Consider the following 15,353-nt stretch of genomic DNA (forward strand, 5'->3'; position numbering starts at 1 on the left):
TATTGAAAAACTATCCTGGTGAATTGTAGGCACACCTGTTTACAGCTGCCTTTAAAGGGATACTTCGCCCATTTGTATTAAGCTTTGTATCATTAGAAACCTGGTAGTATTTTTGAAGTCGTGCATCCTGCCCTCATTTTCCCCTGAGATGGGAAATCTTTGTATTTCTGGAGACGCCACATGGCTCGTTGTTCAAAAAGTTCTCTGAAGTACAGGCAGAGCTATGTTCTTGCGCATGTGGTGTGGATGTTAACGTAATTTAATTTACCACAAGTTAAAGTTTTTTTTCAAACGAGCATCTTAAAAATGAATAAAATCATTAAAGGCGACAGTTATCAATAACGTGCGTCCAGCTCTGAGTATGAACCAGCCAGGTCTTTAAACAAAAACTGCTTCAAAAGAACACAAGCATGTAGCTGGACACAAAGATTTTTTTATACAAAACCTTTAATACTGCTCCCACATCATAGTGCCTTACATGTATTCATCATCAACAAAGACATCTTTTTTAAGTTTAAGTGCAGATTCAGTGTTGCCCTTTGCCCATTTTTCAGTTCGAATGAAATAAAACATCACTGTGATTATAGTTCACTAAGTAGTCGCTTCACAAACACAGGTTATTCTTCTTTTCATCGTCCTATTGCTGCATGATGAGAGGCATGGAGGATGTTTTTGAAGACGTTTGAAAAAGGCTCTCTTCTTCTTCAGCCATGGATCTTAAACTGTGAAGTGAAAAGGTTTTTAATGTGCAGGCACAAACATTATGAAACCATAAAAGACCCTAGAATCCTTAATTTCCATTTAAGCTGAGTAAGAGTGGAAAGGTGTTCTCTGGAGAAAAAAAATGTGTTTCTCTCCACTGTGCTTTCTTACAGACAGATTGTAATTTGACAAATGGGCGTGCTGCCGTTCTTGTGTAATATCTCTGACTAAATTATGGTCATCAAAGTCTTTCCGGCTGCACAAGTCACCATTTCCCCGACTTCAGCACGTAAAGAAACGAGTGGTTAGAAAACAGGAAACCGCGTCACATTCTGCTGTCCTACTTTCAGAGGAGGTGGTAACACATTCTGATATAAAGACGTGGTCTGATTTCTGCTTTCATCAAGGTGCAATTATATCTGCGTTTAAAAGTGCTATGAGCCTCCTCTCTCCACCCGGTCATTAAAGTTTAATCATTGTGATTATAAGAAAAGTTTAGGGACGTTTTTCTTTCCCCTCACGTTCTCATATTGAACTGTCGTATTGCTGTCAAATATAACTCACTCAACTCACTTCAAACAAGAATATCAGCAGAGCCGAATCATTCTGTTAATAATCCACTGAAGTTTACACTAACGTTAACCGGTGTTATGCTTTAAAGAGCGCCTGTGTTAACTAGTGGCTTTCAGCCGATTGTGTCCATGGTTGTAGTTAAAGACGTACATGATTGATATTTTTGACATTACAATATAAAACTAAGTAACAAATCAAAATTTGTAAGAACACTTTCCATGTTCTGCATCTAACTATGACAACCATGGTCACTTTTTAAACCACAACACCGGTGTTTTCGAAAAAAAAAAAAAAAAATTTACAATGTCAATAGATTAAAGGCCATTCTGACTTAGAAAACTGTAAAGTACACATGTTTCTGTGTAGAAAATCTACAAATAACAGAAACCTTTTTCATGTACCTTAATGTAGGTCAGACAGCATTTCACAATAAAAGCGCCCGGGGCAGAGATGAGCATTGGGGCTCTTTATTGAAGAAGCTCTCCAAAGTACAGGTTGTCCTCGATCTATCTTACCATGTAAGAGTTAAAGTTAAAGGATTTGTTAATTGTTTATCAAATTAACCTCAAATTACTTTGAAAGATTAACGATTAACAGACATTTAATATATATAAAAAACAGTATATTCAAAGGGCTCTATTTTAATTATGTTATAATTAAAAAAAATATTGAAGTTGCTGCAGAAGATTAACACACAGATGTAGTTGCTGCAACACAATCCTTGGTGGGAAATGCTTCTAATTAAAGGCTGACAATTACAAGTTGTTTTAGTCACTGACAGGTTCAGATTGTTATTCCAAGTGTCTGACAAGAAAGGATCCCTACAGAGAGAGACCTTTTTATTAAAGAATAAGATCTTTTGTTAAACCAGAATTAGCTGTTACATCACTCTCTTTGAAGCTGACAGACACCTTTAACAGCCTGTCCTAACAGTACGCGAGCAAGTGTCAGCGACAAAATCAGCCTGATTCTATTTATTCCTATTTGAGTGTCCTAACTGCCCGCTAGCAGCGTGCTGTTTTTACTCCGACGCCCCATTTCTATATTCCTCTCTGACGCTCGCGTCAACGGACAGGCAACGAGGAAGGAGGGGGCTCTACAAGGCACTGAAGCTCGCTTTTCTCACTCAACAGAGCCTGGTAGCTCATCTTACAAAGGAGAGATGACGGTGCTTTGATAATATGTACAACCATGATTGAAATGTTGAGCTTTGACTAGTGTCAATACAAAGCACCAAACATCTGTTTGTCAACTTTCAGTCCAAAGCACTAGATGTTATTCTCTTTGCAAGGGGGGACACTGAAATTTACAGAGCATATAATTAAATATTTAACGCATGCAATGTGGACAGCGAGCGTCCGTTGCTGCGCGACAGAACGTGATATGTGACGGTCGCATGTTGTTAGGACACGATGTAGGGCTTATTTTGATTCTGATGTTCGCTCGCCTCGAATGCCTTTAGGACACGGTGTGGGGCTTATTTTGATTCTGATGTTCGCTCGCCTCGAATGCCTTTAGGACACGATGTAGGGCTTATTTTGATTCTGATGTTCGCTCGCCTCGCGTGCTGTTAGGACACGATGTGGGGCTTATTTTGATACTGACGTTCACTCGCCTCACGTGCTTTTAGGACACGGTGTGGGGCTTATTTTGATTCTGATGTTCGCTCGCCTCGCGTGCTTTTAGGACACAGTGTAGGGCTTATTTTGATACTGACACTCGCTCGCCTCACGTGCTGTTAGGACACAGTGTTAACAACAAAATCAGCTTGATTACATTGGTTCCTGGAGTGTCCTAACAGTTCATGAGCGATGCATCACGACAAGTGTTGGAGTTTGAGAGATTGAAACTTAACAGAGACACACCGTTCAGGCAGCAACAGGCCATGGACCAGTTGTTGTCTGACCTTTGGATTCAGCCAAGTCACAAGAGCCTGTTGAATTGTACCCTGATACCCTGTTTCTATATCCCTGCCTGTCCCTCAAGTAGACAAGGAACAAGACGCTGGGAGTGTCTGAAACAAAAATTTACTTGATGCTTTCCTCCTTCAACAGAGCTTGTTAGCTTGTTTTAAAAGTTAGAAAAGCGATGCATTGATAATATTCATATATAAATGTTGTGCTTTGACTTCTTTTACACAGGGGAAAACCTTTTTCAGCTTACCGATGTTAAATGCCTGTGAATACAAAGCACCACACTTCTGTTTCTTCATCTTCAAAATAAATGCACTAGATGCTAAACTGTTTGCAAATGGAAACTGAAAAAACACTGAGCAGAGAAGTCCATTTTTAACAAATGCAGTGTGGACAGTGAACACCCGATGCTGCACGGCATCTAATGCTCATGGCTGTAAGGACCAGCTCTTAGACCACATACTTCTGTGTTCTTCAAAATGAGTATCATTTTCTTATCAAGAAACACAATGATGTAAGGGCTTTTCTGGTGTCAGCAACGACATCTTCCTCTTTAACAAAAAGGTCTATCTCTGTAGGAATCCCTTTTTGTCGTCAGCCACTTAGAATACAAATCTGAGCCTGTCAGGGACAAAAACAACATTCAGGAGAATTACTTTGATTTTGAAATATGAAAAACATCTCCCAGTTTCAAAGATTCTGGAGTTCCCCTTAAAAGCAAACGTTCCTCCTATTTTCCTCCTCCTTTTGAAAACTGGATTTTTTGATCGATGGAAGAACAGTAGATGGGTTTTTACAGTGTTTGACTTACAGCGGTTACTGCATTCATAAAGCGTGGAAGTGCATCATGGTTGGTCTAACAGGACTGAGGCTCCATTTGAGGCTGGACTGATTGTCTTTTAGGACACAGTATTTTGGAGAAAGCCCTTCGGAAGCTGCTGTGGCACAGCGGGTACAGGAAAGGGTTAATGGCCGAGTTGAGCCACAGGAGCCAGAATGTCATCTCGTACCAGTAGTTTTGCACACACTTACCGCTGCAGGCGGCACGGATAATCATCAGCAGAGTGTAAGGAGCCCAGCAAATCCCAAAAATACAGACAATGATGGCCAAAGATTTGGCGATTTTTTTGTCCCGTGTGAGGCGAGATCCCTGCGCCCTGCGTCCGGGCACCGTGCAGGAGGGTGAGTGCTCAAACAGTCTGGAGTCCTTTCTGTTGGGAGACAACTTCTCCCTCTGCATGAGAACCTGACTGTTAGTCGGGTCCGCGCTGTAAGATATCACATCCTCGTCCTCGATAACTGGAGATATGGCAGCTGGCTCACTGCACGAAACCTTCCGAGTCTTCACAAAAAACACAGACCAGCCGGCTCCGTCTTTGTGCTTCTTAGTGATCCTCTGCACCTTTAACTCGTCCCCGAGGCCGGCTCCTAAGTTTTTGTTCCTGCGATGGATGTTCAGGTAAATGCTGAGGTTGAAGAACGCCACCGACACAAACGGCGTGAAGAACTCAAAGGTAGAGGCGCAGAGCAGGAAGTACCAGGTAAAATAAAACTCGGCGTAGCACTCGTGAGCGGGGACGACGCTGTGGCCCCGGATCACTTCCCAGAAGATGATGGCGGGGCCGTAGAGAAGGAAGGCCAGCGCCCAGACGGCCACCATCTTGAACACAGCCTGGCGCGTCATGTTTCTCTGCGCTCTGTATTTAACCTGTTTTGAAAGAGGGACAGGAGAGTAGGGTTGAAATCTGAATGGTAAGCTCTGACAAACCAGTTAAAGTCAAACAATAGGAGCTCCAGAGATTCTAGCGGTTACGTTGCACGCCCAATGCATGGAGGCTATAGTCCTTGTCAAAGCCACCATAGGTGCCAACCTGACCTTGGCCCTTTGCTGCCTCTGATGTCTTCCATCATTTTCCCCTCCCAACATTTCCTGTCTGTCTTCGGCTGTCCAATCTAATAAAGCCAAAAAGACACAAACAAGTCCAACTACCTGTTTTGATACCATGGCAACAAAAGCACAAGTCCTAGGCGCCAGATTGCAGGCAAACCCCTGCACACAGTCTCAATAAGTTAGCAATGTTTCTGTAAAAATCTGTTTTTGGGCAATGATGGCCAAGGGGTTGAGTCAGTCCACATCAGAGGTTGCGCTAGACTTTCTTGTTGTCTGTCATTTTGACGTACAGGATCGTAAAATTTCCGTCAAAATCTATGATGCTCCGTCATTTTAATTTCTTATATTTTTATGATAATGAGACATAGACTATTTATTTATCAACTATTTATTTAAGCAATTTATAAACAAGTCGATCACCGGTTACCTTTTAATTTGCGCAACAATTTTAGGGCGCACTCACACTAGCAAAGTTGTCCCATACTGTGCTTAAACACGATTATTTATTTTAATTATTTAATGCTTTATGATTCTCTCCATCATAATCCATTTGTCCCCAAACGGGTGAACAAGTTGTTCAGACGCATCTGAAATACTGACACACATCAGGATAACAACGTCTTCATTGAGCCTTTTACATCGTGCAATATCTAAACTATTCAACACAGCACTTTTATATATTCATATTTGTAAATATTTTTCATATATTCAATTCTCTGTGCCTGTGCATATATTATATAGAGCGCCACAGGAATGAGTCCTAAAACCCTGAAGTAAGTTAGCATTTGAGCACCATGGGGTCTAACGTCTAAAAGTCAACGTGGATTTTGAATGTGTTTGTGGTTAGACACCTGAAATAAGGTCTGTGGTTAACACAAGCTGAAGAGATGTTGGTGTTTTGTCAGACCACATAAACTACGTTAGGTAATACCCCCACTTGTAAATTTTGTAGTTTTTACACGTCTTTAAAAAGGCGGTTGCTAACAAGTGGCTAAATGTGACTACAGTGTTTGTCGGGGACATTAAACGTCATCACGCCAGACACAGAGGTCAGAAACTCTCTCACTAGTCAGAGATGTCTCCTGTAGGTTTAATCTTTAGGTTAAGGTGAATATTATGTTAGTAAAATATTTATTAAACTACGTGGATTAGTTTATCGGAGATCGTCTGAAGCATAACGCTAGTGACATCACAATCATCCGACCGTGGTGTAGTTAGCTTTAGCATAACGTTAGCTTTTTACTTTACTGTCGGCTGCATTAACGCTTCAAACATCATAAAAATGGAGTTCATCTGTGAAGATTATCCTGCTGAACAAAACGCCTACGCTTCAGAAACGTGCGTTTGCCACAGAGCTTATTTTATTTTTAAAATCCAATGAAAACATCCCATAGGCGAATTCTGGTTAGACCCCATGGTGATGCTTCTTCAGGGTTGGCCTACAAAAATACGTCATATGGTTTGTTCTCTATTCTTCCGATACTATACTTGGACCTTATTGCTTGTACTAATATTTCTATTTTATTTTATATTCTGTATATATTTCTATATTTCCTATACTGCTATATTGTGTTTATGAGAAACTGTAACCACTGAATTTCCCACTGGGATTAAAACATTATTTCTGATTCTGAATACTTTATTGTCTCCCAGGGGGACATTTTTTCATCACAGCTTGTACAGTTGGTACAGTTGGTGCAAACACTTGAAAAAATCTTGAAGTAAAAAAATCTTCCAGCCTCACACGAGAGTGACCGCACCGGGGAACAGAATGTTGAGATTTTAAACTGCAGCAGCTGCTCACGTACCAACATTTCTGCTCTTTGTTCTAATGAAGCCTGTCTGTATAGTGCAGCCTGAGCAGCACAGAGATGCTGTTAATAAAACCCACTCATGAGGCCCTTATTTCTGTGTGCCACCAAAGCCAAAGAGAGAGAGAGAAAGAGAGAAAGAGAGAGAGAGACAGGGTAATATCAGGATGAGAGCCACATTCAGTGATGCAACACAAGAGTGTGAAAGAGACATCTGGTTTTCTCCCGATCCTTTTCCTCCCTCGTCCTCGCCCGGCGCTCATTCTTTTTTCTCTGGCTCCATTTTCACTTCAGTTCCTCTCAGTCTAAATTCATCTATCAAGGAAACACTGACACGCTTACCGTTTTTGTGATTTTTCATCTTTTTTTGCCTGAAACCATCAGATTATTTCTGCAGCAGCAGGAAGTCAAAAATGCTCCTAATGCGACTGCAGCTAAAGAGCAACTCCTCTGAGTCAATAAGTAATCAAATCGAGCCTCTTCATGATGCTAATAACTGATTTTGGCACAGCCTTGAGTGTTGTCGTGGGTAAAGCAAAAAGACTCAAACCCATTTCACTTTTAAATTAGACAAGTCCTGCTCCTCTGCGGAATGAAAATGTATAAATAAAATAATTTAATCTTCCGCAAAGCCTCTGAGATCAAGCTACCAGCCAAAAGCAAAGAGATGGTATCATGTGGCGTCTGAAAAATCTGGCACAATCAAAACAACACATGCAGCAACACTATAAAACTGATCCACATTGAAACATGTCAGCCAATCACACGGAGAGGAGAAGGTTGTCTGGGAGATCATTTAACCTCGGTTTAATCTAAGGGGGAAAGGTGGTTGAATTGATGAGTAATACATGGCCTTACAGACAGTCATTCAAAATAACTCACTGAAGGCTATATCACACTGATAGGAGTATGCAAAGGCAACAAATACACATGTTTTTGTCCGGCTCTTTTAAAGAGGACACCCAGCTCTTTTGTATTTCATTTTCATTTTCATAAAGTCTTTTATGTTGGCAAGAATGCACAAAAAATGTAAATCAGTGTGCATCTTTTTTCTCAGGTCTCCAGCTTGGACAATATGTTCCAAAAAACCTAGTACAAAAAAAAGGCTTTGTGTTCTCCGATTGGTGGGTGTGTCTGAGCTTTACCCAATCAGCAGCGACATGAAAAAAAAACCAGTGTACCAAAAAGGCAGTGCACTTGCAGGGTGTGAAACACACAGACTTTAAGAAGATGGACGACATCTCAACATCTCGGCTCCCCATGAAAAAGTCTAATAAACATCCTGTTGGCTGGCTGCAGTATAGGTCATAAGCCCCGCCTCCTCCATGTTAACAAATTGGACATGGGTCAAACTATATTTTCTTAATCATGGTTTCTGTCATTATAGTTATTTCTCATCATACTGATTTATGTCCAAGTGTTAATTTTTCTGAGAAGCTTAGTTTTGATAATTTATCTGATGCTATAAAAAAGGGGTGTAACATGATGATTGACAGCTCTGATTTCAAACGAGGCTCCTGCGACGCAGTACGACCCCAATGATCAGAGTAGAGGAGGAACAGTGTGAGGAAACGTAAGGAACACAAGAGTCATTGAATTTTTCATAACTGTGAGTGTCTGCTTTAAACCAACACAAGAATCTGTTCTGCTGTGGACGGTGCCCACCTGAGCGACCTTTGACCTTTCATCAGGAAATGTCATTTGTGTTTGTGAATGAGGCCCATTGTACTTATTCATACTGTAAACATGTAATCTAATATTTCCTGTGAATAACTCTAAGTGCAGGGGGATTTCTTAGTTTCTGATGATTGGTTGGTTAATTATCGCACTGAGACGATGTCAGACTGAAGAAAAGCAAAGTGAAACTACTTTGCATTTAGCTGACTACACAACAGACGATCTTAGCCCCACCAAATAATCCTCAAGTGTTTGGTGTCAATACGACTATTTAATTTCTCCGGAACAAGTCGGAATAAGTCGGAGCTTCCCCGAGGCGGTGAACATAAACACAACTGTGCCCCGAGCCAAGTGGAATATTGAAAAAGAGCAGCACAACAACGAGTTACTTGATAATGTCTCATGAAGACAGAGCCAGCTGACGACGTTCATCATCCTCTAGGTTTGTTTTTTTCTTCTAAAGTCACATTTGATCACGCAAAGTTTCTGTGAGACTGTGAGAATCTGAACTGTGAAATGCAAACGTCTAGTCTGTGTGTGTTAGGGGGATTATAATGTCAGAGACCAGATGAAACTGCCCTTATGTCTGTCATGTTTTTAAAATGTGTAGCCAGCCTGACGTTAGGAAATCCAAAGAGCAAAATGACAAAGCTGTTTGTGCCCCACGTGAAAGCAGAAATGAACAATGGTGAATTATTTTATAGCCTTTACTGTGATTTTTAAAAACCTAACCCAATACTTTGAGTTAACCAAAATAACTTGAATATGATTATCAAAATGTTTGAATCTTTTAGATGCCACATTTTTTTAACCGATACAATCTGTTTTGATTGATGGAGAGTTTAGAAAAGATTCTTAGTCATATTTTTAACACTACAAAGAGCGAGCACTGTCTAAATTAAACAAATACGATGGCAACTTTGTGATATGCAAGATATTCACCTGGATTTTTTTGGTAATGAAAGACAAGCACTTGCCCTGCCGAGGACTCCTCCCCTTTTTCCCGAGGAAAAACAGATATTGGCTTAGGTAGAAAATCAGTCCATCAAGTGAACTTCAAAAGGAGGGAGTAAAGTCAAGCTCTAACCTCCATCAGTTAAAGTCATTAAACTTTGACTTCTGGTCTCACATGGCTCTTGGACTCATTTTCCTTTGTTTAAATCCTGTGGATTTTGACCCATCCTAACCTTTAAGCCCCTCAACAGCTGACTGCTTGGCTGTGTGTTTCTATGTGACCTGACTTCTTAAAGGCTTTAGTGTTGAGGGTCAGAATCTGATTGATGCACATTAGTTCAAAATGTACAGTTGGACTCTAGATTACATCGATAATCTTCACAAAAACCTGTTGTGAGACTTTGTTGCGTTTTCAGGGATTTTGTCAGAAAACAGAAGATATTGCAAAAAATGAGTGAAATTATTGGGGATCCCCTTTAACTTTAGATTCTTTACAGTGTGTACAGACAGCACCTGATGTCGGTATTGAAAATCTTTATTGAGCAAATGAAGCAGACACTTGATGCTGTGTGTTCAGACTGACTTTATAGATCTAAACTGAATGTTTGTTAAATCAACACAAAGCTTTAAAAGTCAAATATCAGTACCTGTTTAGATAAAATAAGAATAAATATAGGAGTCCCCCAGCACCCACTATTTGGTTATCTTTTGTTTTAATGATCAAAGACAGAAGGAAACAGATAATACAACACAGCAATGATAATACGTAGGATTCATTAAAATCAGAAAAAGACTTGAGAAAAGTCAAAGTAAAGAAAGGTACATTTGCAAAGATAAAACATCACATGGTGCTAAAATGGTCATTTCCACAAAACGTGTCCGCAGAGGCCTGACTTATTGAGACCCAAACAAAAAGTGATCCTTCCCATAACATAAGCATTATTAACTATATCGATTTGTATCGAGGGGGGTTAAGGAAGAAACCAGCGCCAAGTAATGGCTTTTTTTTACAGGCAGAGATCAATATGCCAAACATGTATTAATCAGTGCCTCATCCTGAAAGTCTACATTTCTTAGAGATAATGTGATCACGTCAGGGGGCAGGTCCATGTAAAAAATGTTTCCAACATTAAGTATCTCCTCATGGTAAAAGGTGCTTTCTGCATGTGTTTCTTTATAAAGTTTTACACTTCTAAACAGCTTTCTCTTGATATTTAAAGATGACTCTCTTACTCCCATTTCTCTTTCATATATTCTGTTGTGTGTCATTTATTTTTCATGAGAACCTTTAGTGGTTGGGAGATAAGGAATGCCCTTTTGAATCACTAAGGTAGGCACCTATAGAGAGTCTCAGAAGTAGATCCTCAAGCTCTCTTTTATTTCTTATATCAAGGTCAAAATAATTGCGCAGTGAAAATATCTGTAAAAATATCTGATTTCTCAAAAAAGCATATTTTCTCTTCAAGTTCTCAATCTTTAAGTCAACCTTTTTACTGTCAAAAAGATGACTGTTGTTATTCCTTGTGAGACATGATTTAAGATTGAATCGTTTTAAAAACATGTGGGACAGAAAAAGTATCAAGATGTAAAGAGGCTCTGCAGTGTGTGTACTCACTGCTCTGGTGACTGACAGGAAGCGGTCATAGCTGATGAGGACGATGTTGAAGACTGAGGCGGTGCAGAGCAGGTAGTCCATGACCAGCCACACCTTGCAGAGACCCTTACCCAGCATCCAGCGGCCCGTCAGGTTGTACGGGATGTACACTGGGATGCAGAAAGCACCTGCAGAAACACACACACACACACACACACACACATACACACACACACACACGCACACATATACACACACACACACACACACACACACACACACACACACACACACACACACACACACACACACACACACACACACACACACACACATATATACACACACACACACACACACACACACACACACACACACACACACACACACACACACACACACACACGCACACGCACAAATAGACACTTATCAACCCCCCAATCAAATCAAATCCACACCTCTCTGAAGCATGAGTCAGAAAAGAACTGCATGTTTCCAACACAAAGAGATCTTAGGAGCAACCTGGACTCAGCTTTTGGAGAAGGTGTGTTTTGATTGATGAGAGCAGCACAATAGGAGGGCGATGTTCAATCATGTGAATGAATGAAGCAGCAGGAGGCTGAGGTCACAATAAACCCTCTCATGAACACAGCTGACTCACTGCAATTACATTAAAGGGATATTCTGCTGTGTTTGGGGCGTGGACAAAAAAAAAACCTTCAGTGGGTTTTCAGTCACAGGAGGGAACAAAAGACTTTGAATTCGGGGAGGGGGGAAAGGGGGGTATGAAGAAGCTCCAACTCACCCACGAGAAAATCAGATATGGCCAGGTTCAGGAAGAAGTAGTTACTCTGAGTCCTCAGCGTTTTATCCACAATAAAAGCCATGATGACCAGCGCGTTCCCAGCAACCACCACGACAACCAGAGTCACCATGAGGACCGACAGGATCACCAGCAGGTAGCCCGGGAGCACGGCCCCAGCCTCGGACACCGCGGGAGTCAGGTGACCACTGGAGTTGGACTCGGGGATATTCGCGCCCATCGTTAATTAAAATCCAGGATCATCGTAGAGCATCTCACGCGCACTGACAGCCAACATGTCCAGTTACGCGCCCGCGCGCTGCGCTCCACTTTACGCACGAGCCAGACATGACTGACAACCTGTGATGGAATAAGACTTTCCCAAAACCTTCCATTTTTCCCCGGATAGTTCTGTGATCAGGAAAGGCACGAATAGAAATGATTGATTTTGAATAAATGTCAGAGCTCGCGCTTCTCTCCGGTCAGCAGGTCCGTCATCAGCGCGTGCAGCGGGATGTGCGGGAGCAGAGGAGCGCACTGTTGCCTTTTGTGACTGTCAATAATGCCATAGTAAAAATTATGTACCACTTCCGTACCACTTCCGTTATGTTTTCACAATAAACACCTCATTCCAACGATTGAAAAAAAAAAAAAGACAATGCAAATAGGGATCTTAAAATCTGCATTTGTAAGACATTTTACTTGTCAAAATTCAGTGTTTTTTCCAAAGTTTCCGATGATAGAACATAAAATTCAAGGCAATTAAGTAGCCTGGAGGAAAAACGAAATATTCATTTTTTAAGAGCATTTAGTATTTGCCAATTTTAACAACGAAAACGATCTGAATAAAAACACAAAACACAGTAAAATAATTTCACTTCTACAGAAATGTGTGTCCAAATATTAAAAATGAGTGCAGGGAGATTTTAAATAAGTATTGTTTCTTCCTTTGAGCATCAAGAAGAAACATAGGCATGGAGTTGTTCATTATATTTCTTTCTAGATGTATAAGTCTTAAAAATTAAATATGAATACATTTTTTTTACCTTGGTCTCAGAATAAAAAAAAAAATCAACCCTCCCTTTTCTGTCTGTCTTCCTTTCCTTTACATGGCACTTACACTGAAGTACAAACAATATTTTAACTAGTCATCTTTGATCCCGAATCCCGTTGTTCATAAATCCTCCACCTGCCTTTTTCCCCCTTTGCCTGGTCTTACTGGGGCTGACACAAAGAGGTAAAAACGCTTTTATTTTGGGAACTATTCATGTTCCGGTGTCACTGTAGGTGATCTCTGCGCACTTGACGTTTTCCTTCTTTGTCCGCCCAGTAACTGATCAAAGGCTGAAGTCTGCAATCAGGAGCTGAAGTGGAGCAGAGGCGGGAAGCGGACAGAGAGAAAGTGATCGGAGATGCAGACTGCAGGAGGTCTGAACACTTCAAATGTACACCAAACAACAAAAAGAATCAGGGTTAGAGTCCTGATGAGTCCACCTTAAGGCTGACCTCTCCTTTTACCCAATTGACACATTTTAATTTCACTTTTTATCAAGTAACCTCACAGAGTGCTCCCTGCGATCTCATCATTGAAATTAGGGTGAAATCACGTTGGTCTGTCTAAAGCCTTTTTAACACTAACTACAGAGGGGGCAGACATTTTCCCGCCAGAAACGCAATTTAATTCTATGATTCTAAATTGATCCAGAACGTCCATATACTTGCTAAAAGCATGAGTACATTTTGACGTCATACTAAAGGCCGGTTACTGTACTGTCTTCGGGAACAGCAAGACATTCACCCAAATGAGTTTTCATTGACTTCAGTGTTAGAGCGCACAGTGGATTCTACAATCCCCCAGGTTAGAGGAAGCTTGACCCAACCCAGAAGTGGTCTGAAGGTTTACTTTTCAAACATTTCAGATATAAAAGCTGCATCATCTTGAACACATTTTTATTAAGCTTTGCGTTTTGGGTGCCTGAGAACAAAAAGTTCTGAAAACATATAGTGGAAACTTTTGCATACTTTCATACTTATTTTGTTCACCTTTTCTAACCATTGCTACTCATTCAAATGTGTTAAATAAATGATAGGTTATTTTAACAAGTTCTGCTCTCTGTGATGTTTATATATATATGTTTAGGGTCACTTGGAGTAACATTGTCCATCCACAGGAACGTCTCCTCACCGCTCTGGAGAAGGACGAGTGTGCACATGGGTTGTTGTTTCAATAGAAAGTTTCACCGCCAACTACTGGCCTGGTACGTGTACTACAGAGTATTTAGTCGTTTTTGCAGATCTGTGTTTACGACTATTATCAAAATGTTTTTGAAAACAAAAACTATTCCGTTTTCAAAGGATCGTTCTCATGTTAACATGGCCATGGACGTGCACTCAACGTCTTCAAATAACTAAGTTCATAAGGGAAGAACCTTCCCTTATGAACCAGATTAAAAGTGTTTGCAACTGAAGATTGTGTCAAAGACTGACACTTATTAAAACTCAATTCTTACAATAAGAGAGATGTGAAAACATCAACATGGTCAGTCACAAACTGTGAAAAGTCAGTTTAATTATTGGATAAATTAAAGCTTGCGTTCTCTAAAGATCAGAGTTTGACCTCCTGATGCTGTACATTTGAAAAAGCCTGACCTTAGAGATTCCCATCATTTCAGAGGTTAGAGGCTCCATAATGCTGAATATAATATTTAACATTTAGCAGAAGACATGTTCCAACAATCCGACGTGATAGGACAAAAAGCTTCTCATTAAAACTTTAATAAGAAATGACAGAAAGCAGCTTCCTAAAAACAAACAACCCCTCAGGATCTATTTCAGCATGCCGAGCAGCAGCGTGGATCATGACACACATTATCACTAAAAAAAGGGAGATCTGCTCGGTTCTGTAACCTTTTGTTCCCGCTTTTCGGAGCCTGCAGCCCTCTCTTCAAAAAGGGCAGCGGCCCCCCTAGACCCTCACTCCCTGCTCCAAAAAAAACCACCTGCACAATCAGATGTGGCTGCTGCAGTGATTGCAACAGCATAGACCGAGACAACATATTTATTCAAGGCTGTCTAGACCTAAACATCTTCTACAAACAAAGACTTTTAAACTAAAATCCCTCCCCCCTATCTGGATCAAATATGGCCAGAAGTGTCACATGTGTTCCAATATGTAAGACTGAATCAGAATGAGAAATACTTTATCAATCTCGGGGAGGAAATTTGGCCATTACAGTAGCTCTCAAGCACAATATAAAAACAGGAAATATAGAAATATAAATATAGAATGTAGAATAAAAATAAATGCTTTCTGTCCATCTTAAAACGTCATTTCTGTCGTCTTGTTACACTCACTTAGTTGTTCAAGAACATTGTAATGAATGTTATCCTGCATTATTTGACTTTTACTTTACAAATCACACTTCTGCCTCTCAGG

General features: G+C 40.5%; 1 protein-coding gene across 2 annotated transcripts; it reads right to left on the reverse strand.

Moving 5' to 3' along the window:
- Positions 1-428: 428 nt before the first annotated feature.
- Positions 429-12,481, reverse strand: LOC109999563 (histamine H3 receptor). Of its 2 annotated transcripts, XM_065956205.1 has the most exons (4): positions 11,921-12,481; positions 11,137-11,303; positions 4,000-4,896; positions 429-722 (listed from the first exon to the last, which is right to left on the reverse strand). In XM_065956205.1, exons 1-3 carry the CDS (start codon positions 12,156-12,158, stop codon positions 4,045-4,047), a joined length of 1,257 nt encoding a protein of 418 aa, XP_065812277.1. In that variant the 5' UTR covers positions 12,159-12,481; the 3' UTR covers positions 429-722; positions 4,000-4,044. The 2 variants fall into 2 exon arrangements, with proteins under 2 accessions (XP_065812277.1, XP_020510283.1); XM_020654627.3 differs by having other exon boundaries at positions 429-4,896.
- Positions 12,482-15,353: the final 2,872 nt, after the last annotated feature.

The sequence above is a fragment of the Labrus bergylta genome, chromosome 6, assembly GCF_963930695.1.
Source record: "Labrus bergylta chromosome 6, fLabBer1.1, whole genome shotgun sequence".
NCBI classification, from domain to species: Eukaryota; Metazoa; Chordata; class Actinopteri; order Labriformes; family Labridae; genus Labrus; species Labrus bergylta.

Coding starts and splice junctions, on each gene's coding strand:
- LOC109999563 (XM_065956205.1), bottom strand. CDS start 12,158: ATGGGCGCGAATATCCCCGAGTCCAACTCCAGTGGTCACCTGACTCCC. Junction 11,304..11,920: donor CATATCTGATTTTCTCGTGG/GTGAGTTGGAGC, acceptor GTGTTTCTGCAG/GTGCTTTCTGCATCCCAGTG. Junction 4,897..11,136: donor TCCTGTCAGTCACCAGAGCA/GTGAGTACACAC, acceptor CTTTCAAAACAG/GTTAAATACAGAGCGCAGAG.